Source organism: Corythoichthys intestinalis, chromosome 1, assembly GCF_030265065.1.
Source record: "Corythoichthys intestinalis isolate RoL2023-P3 chromosome 1, ASM3026506v1, whole genome shotgun sequence".
Taxonomy (NCBI): Eukaryota; Metazoa; Chordata; class Actinopteri; order Syngnathiformes; family Syngnathidae; genus Corythoichthys; species Corythoichthys intestinalis.
Window position 1 is genome coordinate 74,080,351 of NC_080395.1, and position 17,770 is coordinate 74,098,120.

At 38.4% G+C, this 17,770-nt stretch overlaps 1 protein-coding gene across 2 annotated transcripts in view; it reads left to right on the forward strand.

Moving 5' to 3' along the window:
• Positions 1 to 17,313, forward strand: part of fah (fumarylacetoacetate hydrolase (fumarylacetoacetase)) — a 44,332-nt gene extending 27,019 nt beyond the window's left edge. For both annotated transcript variants that reach the window (XM_057839625.1, XM_057839633.1), the window contains 5 exons: positions 9,785 to 9,860; positions 10,131 to 10,177; positions 11,076 to 11,177; positions 14,286 to 14,403; positions 16,918 to 17,313. In XM_057839625.1, coding sequence (XP_057695608.1) covers positions 9,785 to 9,860; positions 10,131 to 10,177; positions 11,076 to 11,177; positions 14,286 to 14,403; positions 16,918 to 16,994 — 420 coding nt within the window. In that variant the 3' untranslated portion in view covers positions 16,995 to 17,313. The remainder of the gene's footprint in view (positions 1 to 9,784; positions 9,861 to 10,130; positions 10,178 to 11,075; positions 11,178 to 14,285; positions 14,404 to 16,917) is intronic.
• The last annotated feature ends 457 nt before the right edge of the window (positions 17,314 to 17,770 follow it).

Consider the following 17,770-nt stretch of genomic DNA (forward strand, 5'->3'; position numbering starts at 1 on the left):
CCAGTTATAAATCTGCATGTACATGCTTAGATTGAGTCATTAAAAATCTTAAGAGAAGCCCTCTCTGTTATATATCATGGTGGCATTCACAGGCCACCTCATTATTCATGTGACTACTTAAAGAAATGTGGATTTTTCCAAGAAAGTCTATTAATGGGTCTATCGTATTCCTCGTTGAATACTCTAAGAAAAATATAACATATATGCAGCTAAAATAATCCTAAACGATTTTATTAGCAATTTTAATACTGCTTTTAGTAAGGTTTCTTGGGTATGCGGTATGCCGCTGCGTACGTTCCCATAGCAACCAGTCCTGTTATTGTCCTACGTCACAAGCGCTGCATATTCTGAGAACGAGAAAAGGCGTAAGCGTAAGGTGCGCATTTCGAGCAGAGGACGGCCACCCCACCTGCTGGGGGATTAATCTGTGAGTCCATGAACGAATGTAAGTATTTCCTCTTCATGCCATAAAGTTCTTATGATAAGTTAGAGCCGTTATCAGCGCGACCGTTTCGTGTTTTTCCTGTTATGTTGGCTGGTTGATCCCACTCGTTCCCGCTGCGTCGAGGAGATGGTTCTTTACATTATATTCGCATTGCACATTTGCTTTAAGAGGGAAGGTGTTAGTTTAGCATCTTAAAATGATGTTGTACATCCATATGAGTGTAAAGTTCTTAGTTTTCGCCACTTTTATGGGCAAGATAACCGCACGCAGCGCGCACTCGAAAATCCAGCTTTTAAACAGTATAATCATTTTCTTTTCATTTTCTCTTGCGCCACCTGCTGGGTTAGGGGTGTAAATACACTATATATCCGTCTCACATGTTATTTGACCGTCGTTGAAAGGATTGATACTAAAATCACGAAAATTGCAATAAAATACGTCAGGTGTACAATAAATCCAAATTTATGAATTATAATAGTAGTCAATGGTTACATATTTTGTAATTTCGAGTCACGTGCATTCAAGTTCTTTGGCTACTTAATGCGAAGGTTTAGAAATGACGGCAACGTTGCATTTGGAACGTCTGCCTGTTTTAAGAACCTAGGAAATATTTAACATTTGGAGTTTTTTTCCTTATGCTTTCTCTTTGATGTAAAAACAAAAACCATAAAAAAATTACATATAATGTAATATTCGGCACAAGGGTTAAAGAAAAAAACACCTGAAGAACTATTCACTAGATTGTGCTCTTAACGTCTTTTTTTACCACGACTTGGATTGATATTTCTGTGTTTGTGTTTTACAACAGATTATTTCGATGTACAAGTAGTTTTTTTCGTCTGTGGTTACAAGTGACTTTTGTCTCTGAAAACGCGACAAGGAGGAGACAAAACTCGTGAGGTTGTAATTGGTGGATTTTAACCTGTAGCAAAAAAAAAAAACACCCGTAGAACAAAAAAAATTACTTGTAAACGAAAAAAAAGACACGTGTAGAATTTTTTTTTTTTACATTGTTTTTTTCATGTTTATATCACAACGCAAAATTTGGAAATCCAAGTTGTTTTTTTGTTTTACAAGTTAAAATTAGTCATTTTACAGGTATTTTTTAATTTTAAAACTAGGTTACGAGTATCTTTTTTGGCTCATAAAACTCAAACAAAATGTGACAAAACGTGTGCACTTGTAATTGGTAATTTTCAACCCATAGTGAAGAAAAACACCTGTAGAACAAAAAAAAAAATACTTGCAAACAGAAAAAAACAACTTGTAGAACAATTTATTCCTTCAAGTTTTTTTTTCATGTTTATTTTACAACGCAAAATTTGGAAATACAAGTGTTTTTCAAGTTAAAATTGGTCATTTTACAGGGATAATTTTCATTTTACAACCTCACTTCTTTTGGCACTATTCTATCTCCATAATAAGATGTTACATGATTCACTTCTGTGCCAGAATGTTATCCTTATTAAGTAAAAGCAATATAACTTACCAGCTAGTCAGTAGAACACGGTATGTGTAAAGGTATGTGTACTAAGCACAATAATAATAATAATAATCTGAAGTACATTTTGTTTATTAAGGCAATTGTGTGTAAATAATCAAGGATAGTGTGAAGTGGATGAATAATGAAACTGGGGGGGGGGGGGGGGGGGGGGCACTTTTAAGTGTCCTAAAAAGCGCTAAAGGTGCTATTAGACTTTTATTAAATATGCTATTGCTCCAAGTCCAACTGTCCCCCTTACTTGCACATGCTCAAAGGGCCCCATGTTGCCTGGGGCCCCCGGGGACCCTTGCCTCTGGGGGCAGCAAAGCGCACTTTGACACCAAATGAAACGCAGGCACAAACCCGCTTTTGCTGATCCTCTACATGGTTTTGTTAGAATAAAGATCTCAGTTATTCTTCCAAATTTCACCGCATCAACCTGTAGGCTTTTCAGTCGTGTCTCTTAACCTCCATTTTTTTTGTGTTGTTTTCCATCCATTACATTTTTGTGAGTATTAATTTCTGTCTCAATTGTCCGGGATGCGGCCGCAGACAAAATTGATAATATTATATTAAAGTACAGTGGTACCTCCACGTACAAAGTTAATTTGTTCCAGGACAATTTTTGTACGTCCAAATGGTCGTATGTCGAACAGGATTTTCCCATAAGGATACATTACAATTCCATTGATTCGTTCCACAGCCCGAAAAGCTACACTAAATCCTTAAAGGGATCCTCTACCTTAAATACACGTAGGCTCTAATAAACCACAATTGTTCTCTTGTACTAAAATATGTTGTTAGAAACACATAAAATGTTAAGTCAATGGCAATACTTTATAATATTTAGTACATATATTGTGACCAATAGTTGGCGCCATGTTTTGCGGGCTCGGAGTGATGACGTAAATGGGATGTTTCCAAATGTGTAGCGTGTACAACAATTGCGTATTGCTGCCTACACTCGCGAAGTAAAATGCCACGATGTGCTGCTTTTGGATGCAATTTCCAGTCAAATGGAAACAAGGGGAGTGACGTGAGACTCCACATATTTCCCGTTGACAAGAAGAGGAGAAAGGTTTGGAAAAATGCCGCAGACTGGCATAACTTCCCAAGAACCCAAGGCTTTGTTCTCGCCATCTTTCTCCTACCGCGTTCGAGGCTTTTAGTCGACGGCAACTTATAAAGAGCTCACCGGAGCGGCTGGATATAGGTGCAGACTAAAACCAAATGCTGTTCCAACTATTTTCCCTCACAAAAAGCCTCAACGTGCCTTGGATATCGAGTGAAATGCGCGCAATAAAGTAGCCACAGACAAAACACTCTGGCCGTGCTATTAATATGGACCACCCTTACGTAGCTAAACGTGAGTTGGATGTACAAGGCAAGGAGGACACTCGATCCAGATGACGAATTTAATGAGGACAGCCACGACACAACTCCAATCCTGACTATTGCACGTGTGCATTCGTAGTTTTATTACCTTCAGTGAGAGTTTATAATGTCAATAGTCATGAAAATAAAAATGCACGAATGACAAGGTGTGTTCAAACTTGACCTGTACAGTATGTAAAGCAAACGACAGCTCTGGATGGTAATAATCTACATAATTATACTGGAATAAGTTTGATCACGCAATACCTCACCTTGAAGATCTGCTGACAAAAACCGGAGTTCTCAACAGCATACACTCTCTCGCTCCGTTGTCATTGAGACGCATTTGCCGGAGTGCGTCACCTGTTTTGCCCAACTTTTGTCTTATCAGGCATTTGCTGCACCGCATTTTGCCCTGCTGCTCGTCTTGTGAACGACCGACAGTGCTGTCCTGCTGTTCACTTTTCAGATCTGGTTCAAATAAGATCGGCAGAACCGGCGACATGTTGGGAATGCTAACGAGTGACACGCTGGAATTTCGGCAAGGAGCCCGGTGACGTCACGCACTGCGACGTAACAAGAATGGCGAGATATCACTTAAAATCATTTTACAAACTTTATTAAAATGAAAACATTAAGAGGGGTTTTTATATCAAATTATTAACACTCATACTAACATTTATCTTTTCAGACATACTTGTCTTAAAGATGGAGGATCCCTTTAATAAATACTGCTGGTACTATTGCAAATAGCAATGACACAGAGCAAAACAAATCAATCAATCAGTCAATCAATCAATCAATCAATCAATCAATCAATCAATCAATCAATCAATCAATCAACTCTATTTGTATAGCACATTTTAAAAATCCGCCAAGAAGTCCAAAGTGCTTTACACACCATAAAACAGCAAAATAAGTTAACTTTCAAAGATAAAACAAACTCATAAAAATAAGTTAACTTTCAAAGATAAAACAAACTCATAAAAATAAAATAATCAAACAGTCATTGCACATTAAAATCTGAAGAAAAATAAAATGTTTTAAGGCGTGATTTAAAATCCGTAAGTGAAGGGGCCTGTGTAATAGTAAGTGGTAATTGGTTCCACAGTCTGGGCGCCATCACCGCAAATGCACGGTCACCCCTAAGGTTCAGCCTTGATCTTGGGACTTCTAGAAGCAGGTGGTCAGCTGATCTGAGGGTTCTGGTTGGACTGTAAGGCTGAAGCAGTTCTGACAGATATGGCGGCGCAAGATTATTCAAACATTTAAAAACAAATACTAATATCTTAAAATGTATTTGGTAATGTACTGGGAGCCAGTGAAGTGATGCTAAAATCGGGGTGATATATTAGCGCCTGCGGGTTTTAGTTAGGAGTCGAGCAGCAGAGTTTTGCACAAGTTGCAGACGGGCCAGTGCAGCCTGACCAACGCCTGCATACAAAGAATTACCATAATTCAGCCGAGTTATGACAAAAGCATGGATCATTTTCTCCAAATTAGAGCGTGAGACAATAGATTTCACCTTAGCAATCTGGCGAAGCTGATAAAAACAGTCCCGTACAACACAAGAAATCGGCTTCTCAAATTTAAAATCAGAATCAAATTGAACCCCTAGATTTTTGACATAGTTCTTAAGAAACGGAGACAATGAACTGAGGTCAACATTCAGGGAGGCCTGGCTACTTGGTCTGAACACCATGACTTCAGTCTTGCTGTCATTCAAACCTAAAAAATTCAGTGAAAGCCACCACTTTATGTCGTTGAGGCATTCAATGAGTTGACAGAAAGTGCCATTTTGTGCCATTGGAAAAGAGATGTGACAGTCATCAGCATACAAATGAAATAAAACACCATGTCTCCTAAAAACAGAACCAGGCGGCAATAAATAAAGCGAAAATAAAAGAGGGCCGAGAACAGATCTCTGGGGAACCCCATGTGGAAGCGATGCCTTTTTAGACATGAAATTGCCCATTTTTACATAAAAACTCCGTTCACTTAGGTACGACTTGAACCATTCAAGAGCAATGCTGCAGATAAATCTAAAAGAACTAAAACAACAAACTTGCCAGAGTCTGTAGCCAAAAGTACATCATTTGATACTCTTAAAAGTGCCGACTCAGTGCTGTGGAGGGATTTAAAACCAGACTGGAATGGTTCCGAAATCTGGTTTTCTTCAAGGAATGGTAGCAGCTGACTATAGATAACCTTTTCTAGTATTTTAGAACTATATGGAAGATTAGAAATGGGCCTAAAATTTGAACAAAGGGTGGAGTCTAGGCCTCTTTTCTTCCATAAAGATTGTACTACTGCCTGCTTAAAGTCACATTGCATTGTGCCAGTAAGGAGACTACAGATAATAATTTTTAAGACATGTGGGCTAGTGATGTCAAAAACCTCTTTAAATAAGCGAGGGGGAATTACATCGGAGGGGGAACCTGAGGGTTTTATATTACTAACAATGTCTTTGACAAAAGAAGAAGAAACTTGCTTAAACTGAGCAAAAACAGATGAACAGTGCATGGGAAGAGAAGGATCATTGCAAAATGGTGATATAGACCCTACTCACCAACGTCACAGAATGACGTGTCGCTGTATCCGGCCGCCATTTTGTCCGTCTCTGTTTAGCCCTATTTTCAATGGTTTCAATTAGTCGTTCAGTTTATAGAGCAATTCATGGAAGCCCCGGTGCTTTCAGACGCTGTAAACTCATTGGATGCGTTGCATAAAAGGCGTTATGTGGAAAAGCTTCAGTCTATCCATTCGCCAGATCCATATTTGATGCATAAATCGATATTTTTCGACCCGCTGTCTTCGCCCTCTCTGCCTGACATCTGCTACCCTGATATCTACAACTATCTTGTCCACACAAAATCAACCTATTCTCACGAAAGTTTGAAAAACTTTAAGAGCAGCACTCTAAGCAACATTACCACGTGTGACCCTTTACTTCCAATTTTCTAAAATGGCGACAATCAATAAAAAAAAAAGTTGACTGCGATGGCCGATGCTTCAAGGATAGGTGGATATTGGACTATTTCTTCAATAAAACACGCAACAACGGTGTCTGCCTCATTTGCAAAGAGACAGTCGCTGTTTTTAAAGAGTTCGATGTGACGCGATAATATTACCGAACAAGACACGCTGACATGTACAACATTACAGGGAAGATACGCAGCGAGAAATTATAGCAACTAGAAGCTAGTTTAATTTCACAGCAGCAGTATTTCGCAAGAGCCCGAGTGTCGAAAGAGAACGCCACAAAGGCGAGATTGTTGAAATTATGAATTAATGAAAAAAAAATAAATAAAGTAAATGTGACACACAGAAGGGCTTGCTAAAATTTGTTTAAATATATTGTTCTATGTGAATCAGTCAAGGTAGCCCGCCGCATTTTTACCACACCAAATCTGGCCCCCTTTGCAAAAGATTTGGACACACCGGTTTAACTGATGATCCGTAGACGAGGCCAGCTTCTTTCACTTGGTATCAGCTAAATATTATTCAAAATGTAATGATGATGGAAGAAATAAGCATCTTGAATTTGAAACTGTATGTTGTCGGCGATTAGCCTCGCAATGATCTTAATTGTGGTTGTCAGCCCAAAACCCTCTAAATATATATTAAATGCATCTTACCAGATATAAAATGACTACTACATAATCTGTGGTAATCGTTTGGAGCCCAGTTTTCTCGTCGAATTGCAGCAGTCCATCTCGCTCTCCTCTCCGGGTCTCTCGGAATACGGTAGAACTTCAAGTCTCTCCGTCTATCTTCTCTGTTACTGCAACCAACCGCCACACACGCCTTCACCATTATGATTATTAATGTTAACGAGCAGAAAAACACGCCATAATAGGAGGAATTTACGAAGCGGTAATGCGTTAACATGACGAGTAGACGGACAACATGGCGCGGAGGCGTGGTTGTGACGTCATGTGAGTAGGGTCTATACAGGCTCTAGTTGTAGCAACTGTCAATAAAAAATTGAAGAAAGCATTCACATTTTTCATTCGATGCATCAGGATCTAGGGAAACTGGAGCATCGAGGACAGAATTGATAGTTTTGAAGAGAGCACAGGGATTATTACTACTAGCAATAATTTGCAAGAGGTACTTATGCTTCCCAGCTTTCACAGTCTTCTGATATTTTACAAAGCAGTCTTTTAAAATCTCCCAGGAAAGGTGCAGGTTGTCTTTTTTCCAAGCGCGCTCCGCTCTCCTGCACTCTTGTCTGGCGGCGCGAGTGACGTCATTAAGCCAGGGCTCCCGTGCTGGTTTGACGTGCCGATTTTTTAGGGGAGCGATCGTGTCCAGTGTTCGTAAGCAAACAGTATTAAAAGAAGCAACCAGCTCGTCAGCATTTAAACACTCGGGTGAAATAAATTACAAATAAAAATCAGAATAATAGTATAATAGTAGTAATAATAATAATAATGATAATAATACCTGGCTGTAATAATGTAACGAATTGGGTTCTAATGTGGCGAATGTGTTTGCACGGTGTACCTGAACACATCGCGTGGCTGAGTTGACAGTGAGCCTTTTTACTTTCACTTTGTTTACCTGCTGCGTGGGACACTACGCGTGTTGTATTGAACAAGTTGATGGAACAAATGATTAGAAACATGGTGGAGGTGGTGATTTCTATGGCTATGTTATCACAATAATAATTGTCACCTTAACTTATAAAGACTGGCGAACGGTCATTGCCGAGATCATAGACCGTCTACGGCCGTATTGTTGAGCCATGTCACAGATGCGCACCCCACGCTCATATTTTTCTATCATATCTATCTTGCTGTCAATGGTAAGTGTTAGAGCTGGTAATCTCTGGGCACCTAACGATTCGATTACGATTCAGAGGCTCCGATTCGATTATAAAACGATTATTGATGCACCCCCCTCCTTTTTTTTTTTTTTTTTTTTTTTTTTTTTTTTTTTTTCAATGTTTTGTACATTAGTTCCAAAATTGTTCAAAAATACTCTCAGGCTAAACCACACTACTATTTCAGTATCAAGTTAACATATAGCAGTAAACAAATATACAAAAATAACATTAAATAAAAAACTCCAGCTTTAAACTACATTCAATTAATTTAATGTTGTGAATCAACTGTTAAATTTGTTAAAATTGCTCCCGTTATTCCATAATTTCCCTTTTGTCTACTTTCAACCTGTGAAAGTTTTAAAACTATTTTAAAGATAGATTCAAGTCAATATTTTACCGATTTAGGAGCATTTTAGATAAAAAGTTAATTAGGTCTGCTTGGAAGGTTCGCTACAACAGCCTTGCAGGGAAGTGTACTGCTTTAAGATGGCGGCCGTTTATAACGTCCGCATCTAGCTTTTTGTAGATGTGCTGCTAACACTACCAAATCTATATTGCATCTAGTCCTATATAAATGATATCCACCGTAACATTATATGGATGTACAGCTTTTCGGCAGCAGTCAGGTATGTTGTTGTGTTTATCTCGTTGCATGAGTTGAGCTAGAGCTGTGAGTTGAGCATTGGCATTACCCGAGGGGCCGGGTAATGGGAAGCATGATGTTTAGCTACTCTCGCTCCGTTCTGTCCCGAAGACCGCGCGGCGCGCTGAGTGTTGTGTACTTCCGCTTTACTTCGCATATTTCAATAATCGGAATTTGGATGTTTGTGAATCGTTCTCGAATCTTCCACGGCCGAATCGCGAATAATCTAAGAATCGGAAATTTTGCACACCTCTAGTATTTGGTAACACTTCATTTGAAAGTGTCACAATAAGACTGTAGATCGTCGTATTTCGAGCATGTCGTCCGATGTAGAAACAAATGGTGAGTCAAATTTTAAGTCGGATGTAGAAAAGATCATGTGCTGAAGCGATCGTATGTCGAGGTACCACTGTACATGAAAAACTGGTATTGGAATGGTATTGGTATGGGCAGATATTAAGATTCAGATATTGGGATCGGATCGGAAGTGGAAAAAATGTGGATCGGTGCATTCCTACCTATAACACCAAGCGCCGTTGGAGTTTCTGAAACGTACTCACAGTGCATCGCCATATTGGATGTGTAAAGAGCACATGCACTGTGAGTGTGTAGGTGCAGCAGTGTTGACAGATTGGGTGGGTTCTTGCCGAACAGGGCGGGTAATATTTGCATTGTGATTGGGCTGAAGACTTACTTTGAGACTGATCTGGCGACCCTGAGGTGCAGCGCACATTTGGCTCTTGAGTGAGCTCTTTATGTCTGTGCGAGGGATTGAAAACAAAAATACTTTTTTTTTCTTACGGACCGGTGTAGAGTGGCTCGCAGACAGGTGGTTGGGGACCACTGCTTTATATCATTTCAGCATTTGACAGAATACTTTGAATAGAATTATATGGCTTGGCCTTTGCTAAGGCTAAACCTGTAATATTTGAGGCAGGTTTGTTTTTTTGAATTATTCTCATATTCTCTTATTTTGTCATTTTGTTTCTGTGTTTCCACTTCTTGCAGGATCCACAGCCCCTCCCCTACCTCCGACATGTGGATCCCTACACTTTTGACATTAATCTATTTGTATCACTGAAAGGTAAGGAAGAAACAAACGTTTTTTTTACCCCGTTTAAATTTTTGTAGGTAACGTCCCACGAGGCTGAGCGATTTTAAGATCAGGAATAAAAACAAAACAAACGTAGGCCAAGGTTGTTTATCAGCTATTACAGATTTAATCGAGAGAACATGGTATTACATATTATATATTAGATTATGCATGGTGTTAAAGGTTTGTGTATTTTAATATATTTTTGTGTTATAAAAAATTGTTTAGTTTATGATCTTTTTTTTTTTTTTTTTTTTTTAGGACGGCTTATGAAAGAATCTACAATCATCTGCAAATCAAATTTCAAAGTAAGAATATTGTGTTAGATAACTAATTTTTGTTTTTTTAAACAATTATATATTTTCCTTTTTTAGCACAACGTTGCCTACATGAATTGTTATAATTATACTGTACTACGTATATACTAGTATATATGTATATACTATTATAAGACCACATAAGGCCTAAAAAATATACAAGAAGTCATCAAATTCCGACTACAAAAATCTACAGTGACGAAACATCACCCATCCAAAGAGTATGAGTGGCCACTTGTGGAGAAAGCATATTTCCTCCCATGAAAATAAACGATCAAATCTCCGGTTTTCCGTGGTCAATCGGCGCCAAATAAAATCTGGTAGAGAGGTTGAAATCTGCACTTTTGAGTAATGTTGACCCCAGGACTGTAGGTGAAATAGTTTATTTTTTACGGTGCTTTAAAGACGCCACGTGATAAAAACAGGTTGGTGTGATCATAAGACTTCCGAAGTTCTTGTGTGGTCATTGGTATTGGGATTGTTACGTCTGATTAGTACATTGGAGTCATGTAATTATTGTTTCGATGTCTCATTGGTGAAACTGACAGAGTCACTGTGCTGGCAAAAATCAAATCAAATCTAAGAGGAATTATTTACAGTAGCCCAAAGTAGTGGAAAAAAAGAATTGTGTTTCTTCTTAACAAATCTTCTCTCGTAAAATTTAAAAGTATTTTGTCATAAAGATACTCTTAGACATACATATTTGTGAAATACTCAAGTAAATATAACAGAGTAAATGAAACGCATTACCACCCACCTCTGCATAATTGTGATTATTTGAGTAGTACTGAATCCAGTCCAGCCCATCCAAAATTGTTTCATGCTCACTTTTATTAAGTTCAGTTCTTTTAAAACTACAGCTATTGCGTCATCTCTTTCATGTCTTTAGTACATGTACTGGACAATGAAACAGCAGCTTGCTCATCACACAATCAATGGCTGCAACGTCAGACCTGGAGACCTGCTGGCATCTGGTACTATTAGTGGACCTGTGAGTATCAGAAAGTAAAGTAAATGCTGCATTAAATTCTGAAATGTATATGTCATGCAGAGAATCCCAAAACTATTCACAGTGCATCATCATTTTTTTGGACATTTTTTTTTTTTTTTTTTTTTTAAATTTAATTTAAAGAAAAGAACAAACACCTATACCCAAGTATTCACAGCATTTCCCTCAAAGCTAAAACATGAGAGCTCTATTGTACGCAGAAAAATCACTTCAGGTGTTTTATTACTACACAGGTGGTAACACAGCAGTAAATCGGATGAGTATGAATTACAGTGCAATGAAAAAGTATCTGAACCTTTTGGATTTTCTGCATGAAATCACATTAAAATGTGATCTAATCTTTGTCAAAATCACACAGATGAAAAAACATGCTGCGGCTGCTTTAACTAAGACTACCCAAGCATTTATAGGTTTTCATATTTTAATGAGGATAATATGCAAACAATGGCAGAAGGGGAAAAAATAATTAAGTGAACCATCACATTTAAAATTTCGACACTCTAGGGTTGTTTTTTTTACCTCTCTGAGTATTCTGCGCTGAACTCTTGGCGTCATCTTTGGTGGACGGCCACTCCTTGGGAGAGAAGGGACGGTGCCAAACTCTCTTCATTTGTAGGCCACTTCTCTGACTGTCGATTGATGAACATCCAGACTTTTAGAGATGGTTTTGTATCCTCTCCCAGCTTTATACAAACCAGCAATCCTTGATCGCAGGTCTTAAAGGGATCCTCTGTTTTTAAGACAAGTAATTCTTAAAAGATACATGTTAGTATGAGTTATAATAATTTGATATTAAAACCCCTCTTAAAGTTTTTGTTTTAATAAAGTTTGTAAAATTATTTTAAGTGATAGGTCGCTATTCTTGTTACGTCGCAGTGCTTGACGTCACTGGTCCCGTTGCGGAAATCCCAGCGCATCACTCGTTAGCTTTCCCAACATATCGTCAGTTCTACCCTTCCTATTTGAACCAGATCTGAAAAGTGAAGAGCAGGACAGCATTGTCGGTCTTTCACAAGACGAGCTTCAGGGAAAAATGCCTGCAGCAAATACCTGATAAGACAAAAGTTGGGCAAAACTGGTGATGCGAGAGAGTCCTGTTGGGAAGTCTGGTTGGGAGCCAGAGTGTATGCTGTCTGGTTTTATTAGCAGATATTCAAGGTAAGCATATTGCGTTTTCAAACTTATCCCAATATAATTATGTAGATTGTTAGCATCCAGAGCTGTCGTGTGTTTACAGTACAGACAGTACAGGCCAAAGAGCACACCTTGTGTAATCCATGTCTTGTACATTGTAACGCGCGGTAGCTAGGATACGTGTATAAAAGTACCAAAAAGGGGAGAAGCTTCCACTTATGCACATTTATTCACAAAAAATATTTCCACCTTGACCACTTTTCACTCGGGAGCTCAGCAGTACGCAAACACGCGTTCCCTGATGAACTCCCAACATTGTTGTAAGGTCCACGTCAGAGTCACTGTAGCGTGCCATAGTGCTTTAAATATTTAGTATGATTTGGGGAAAACTCCCACGAAAAATAGTCAACAAAAAAGATAGCAATAGTAATCCAAATCTGCGTTTTTTTACTCACTCGAAGATCCAGGAATTAGATGGATACCATGACAATGTCGCAGCCGCGATTAGGCCGTCGATTCCACAAAATAGACTGATCCGAAAAGCCGCTGTGTGACCAACGAATCAAAAAAAGGGACAGATCCGAAACCAATATTGCAGACGCGGTGGGACCGTCGGATCCAGAAAATAGACGGATCCCTTACTTGACTATCCAGGAAAAATGTTCGGGCGCTAGTTGTAACGCGTGGTGGGTAGGATGCGTGCATACAGGAACCAAAAAGGGGGAGAAGCTTCCACTTGTGCACATTTATTCAGTAAAAATAATAATTCCACCTTGACCACTCACTTCACTCCCCTTGTTTCCGTTTGACTGGAAATTGCATCCAAAAGCAGCACATCGTGGCATTTTACTTCGCGAGTTTTGGCAGCAATAAGCAATTGTTGAACACGCAAGATACCAATGACGTCATCACTGCGAGCCCGCAAACCATGGCGCCAACTAACGGTAAAAATATGGACTAAATATTATAAAATATTGCCATTGATTTAACATTTTATGTGTTTCTAACAACATATTTTAGTACAAGAGAACAATTGTGGTTTATTAGAGCCTACATGTATTTAAGTTAGAGGATCACTTTAAGACAGCTCTTTCGATTGTGCCATGATGCACATCAGACAATGCTTCTCATCAAGACAATTCTTACCAGGGCAGCTTTAAACCACTCATCCGTGATTGGGCACACACCTGACTTAAAATGTTTGGTAAAAATTGGTTTCAATTGCTCTTTAAGTCTCCTTAGGCAGAGGGTTCACTTACTTATCCCCCCCCCCCCCCCCCCCCGACGTTGTTTGCATGCTATCCTCATTAAAATATGAACATTTATGAATGTTTTGGTGGTTTTAGTTAAAGTAGACACTGTTTTTACATTTGTGTGATTTTGACAAAGATTAAATCACATTTGATGGTGATTTCATGCAGAAATGAGACAAATTCCAAAAGGTTCAGATACTTTTTCATACCACTGTATGTGGGAGTTTTTGTTCACTGGAATGGTTTACAATCAACTGTGTGTAATCCAACAGTGAAAATGGTAGTATCTTATTTTGAATTTAAAAAATTAATGAAACGTTGCCAGCTGGCGAGTGCTACTCCACTTTAAGTGGTACCTCAGTGGTACCTGAGAAAGGGAATGCTGCCTATTTTTGCATATACACTGTGAAAGAAAGAATGTTAGCGTAATAAAAATGTCCCCCTGCTGAATGCATTCTTGAAATCTGCTGTCGACCACTGTTGAAAAAAAAAAAAACGGGAATTTTTGTGTATTGACAGACAGACAAAATGTCATCAATGTTTCTTAAATGGCATGTTTTAAGGTTTCAATTACTACAAATAAAATATTGTTCTCCAATTGTTTTTTTTGGAATTGTTAAAAAGTTCTTGTTTTTTGGGGGGTCACCCTGGACATGGTTGTTTGAAAATGTATTCCTTCACTACATCATCTGTGTCCCTAAAGGATCCAGAGAGCTTTGGCTCCATGTTGGAGCTATCATGGAGGGGATCCAAGAGCATTGATCTTGGTGGAGGAGAAACCAGAACATTCCTCCGGGATGGCGATGAAGTCACTATTACAGGTTAGGACACAACAAAATGGAGTCACTAGCAGTTTTAGGTCACCATAGCCTGTTGTAGACTCTATAAGCCTAGAATCAATATTGGATTAAAGCCATACCAATTTTTTAATGCATTTTCTGTTCCCTGAATGAATTCCAGTGTCATATAAATGTGTGATAATAATTCAGGCCTATTGATTACTATACAGAAGGGGTGCTCACTATATTTTGCTACAAGATCTAGGGGTGGGAGCCTCTGGGTACCTCACGATACGAAACGATCAGCGATACAAGCTGCACGATAATGATTATTTCATGAAATAGCTGTACAACAATTGATACATAAGTCAGGAAATCCTTCAGCAATATTCTAAATTACAACTAATAAACACAAAAGCAAGCTCATTTTATCCTTCTGCCATGAACTTTAATGTGTTTCGCCCTAGTAGGCATGCAACCCATTTGAAGAGGGAGGGTGGCAGCGAATCAACGCAATCTTCCCTACTTGAAACGGAGCGGATGTCTATTGCCGTCAATGGCATCCAATGTGGGCATTTCAGGTCATTTTCGTCACTTCCTGTTGATTTTGGGGCATTTATGGGTCACCGTCTGTTGATATTGGTTTACTGAACAGGAAGTCACCGAGAATCTCCCCAAATGTTAGGAACGGAACTGTACATGCCCTAAAATGAACAGGAAGTGGCCTGTAAAAGCCCTCCAAACGGGGATGACTGGCTGTGAATGCTCTGGTTTCATTGCCATTGATGGTGCTAGATGTCCAATCCATTTTGACTGGTAGTGGGCAAATGAACGTTTGTTCAATCGCCCCCTCCCATTCCAAATAGATTGGACGTCCAGCAGGGGCGTCACTAGACTTATCTGTCATGAAAGTCAGACATAGCGCTTTAAACTATATAAAATCAAACCAAAATACAAGTTTCTTTATAAAAGTGTTTTTGTTTTTTTGTCTTTCGCCATTCAAAATCAAAATTGGGACACACCTTGTTGATAGTCAATTCACCTCTGCTCATTCTCATCAACTCCATCTCTCCTTCACTCTTCCTACACCCTGCTGCTCTACTTTGTCTGGACAGAAATGGGGATAAAACACTATAACTGTTTTGCAATTTATCAGTTTTTCAAATGGTAGGTTATGACCTAAAAGTGGTTTATGTTGCCAGGTGGGTTACCTAGGTTACCTCTCTCATTCCTTGCAGATTTATCCTTACTACGAGCAATTAGCTTTCTAATATCTATTTGCAAAAATAATGCTGTTTGAGTCAAATAGAAATGAAAAATAAGACATTTTGTTACAGATTTCAGGGACTGCAGTAACAAATAAAACACATGTAAAACAGCTGGAAATTATGAAACGCACACATATAAAATTAAAACACAAAGATAGGCAATTCATTCATACAGATTGAGACTATTTATTTTTGTCACATAAACAAATAGCAAAAAATAGCATTAATATTGATATAGTTCAAACACCACATATAATATGAACATAATATTAGACAAAGCTCTTGAGAGCCTCTCACTCAAATTGCATTTAATTGTCTAGTCCGTTAGCTGAAATACAACAGCTAATCTACTAACTTCAATTTGCGACCAGGGTAGTTTTTGGTGTTAACTGCCTGATATGTAAAGAGTAAAGTTGAACCATTTAAATTCACAATTCATGGGAAAAGGCGACTAAGCAAACATCAACACAGAGATTAAAACGAACAACAAGGATGGGCAGTTTATCTGGCACTAACCTGTAAAGCTCAATTACATGGTATCAACAAAAAGCGCCGAACAGTCACTCAACTTGTGATGTATCGATAGATTATTAAATTAGGCTGCCCTTCCTTGTAGCAACCATGTTTTTATCCCACATTACGACTTTACAACACATCAGAACGATTTTTCCAATTTGGGAAGTCAGATCTCCCGATACACATGAACGCAGCATATCTCCCGAAAATGCTTCACGGAAGTATCAAATCATATGCCTATCACAGCCAAAGTTACGTGCATAAATTACCATATTAAGGAGCCATTTTCAGATTATGTGAATAGAGTAATATGACCATATTAAATAAGCACATTCTGTAGATTATGCTATGTAGACCTAAACTCCAGTGTATTCAATTTATTTATTTACCGGTAAAATTTATATTGGAGCACTGAAAACCAATACTGTGGCACGTGCCCCAGTGAAATATGTGTGGCGACGCCCATGACGTCAGGGGCAGCCAAAAACCTAACATAGACACTACTCTATTGGAAGATTTTGGTAGCAAGTTCACCTTTGTTTTTATTTTTTATTATGAACAGTGACACATTTTTAAAACAATATATCGATTCATGGTGGGAACATAACATTAACCTTTTGGGATACAAAGTATCGCGATATACAGTATCACCATTTCGATATATTGTCACACCTCTACCAAGATCGTTGCACCCCTCCCATACAGTATAAACAGATCTATAACAAATGCAGGAAAGCCTTATTTTACAGTACATGTTTGTTCTTGTGTCCAGGTCATTGCGTAAGAGATGGTTACAGAGTGGGTTTTGGGTCCTGCACTGGGGTCATCCTCCCTGCCCTGCAACACTGAAACGTCTCTCCCAGAATGTTTTATGCAAGTGGGAATATGTTCCTTTGTGAAAAATAAAATATACAGCGCAAGCACATACCCACTCACTCACGACACTAATTTACTCACTGCTCAAATGATGTGATATGAGCCACAGTCAATTCTCCATGTATGTCAGAGCTACATTGAGCAATACTAACTGGAATCCTCTGTAATATTTGTCCTACAGAGGAATTGTTTCACATCAGTGTCTAAATGTTACTGCCCGACCAGATTCAGTATTAAATTAACATTTCCATTTTGTTGTTCCTTGAATTGTAATACAAGCACACATTATTTATATTTTTGCTTCTTCTTTTGTTCCACAGCGCATCCTTCCCAAGTCCCCAAATACAGTCCCTGACAAAAGTCTAGTCGCTTATCCATTTTGTAGAAACAATTGCTAATACCCTAACTTTTAATTATTCAATTGGTTAAAGAAATGTCTCATATGAAAGCTAAGACCCTCTCAAACGATGTTGAATGTACAAAAATATATTTGTTTCACTGAAAAAAGATTTATCATTTAATGAAGACATAAAGGTCAAATTTTGGCAAGACAAAAGTTTTGTCGCCTACAGAAAGTAGTGTGAAAATTGAACAAAAAATGTACTTGTGTACAAATACAAAAATATGTTACATAAGCGAATTAAGTAGTGGTGCTGTGAGATCCAAATTTAATATTTTGTTTGACTTCCATGGGCTGCGGAAAGGATTCATACAATTTATTGATGAAGTCATCAGAAACATCAAAGAAA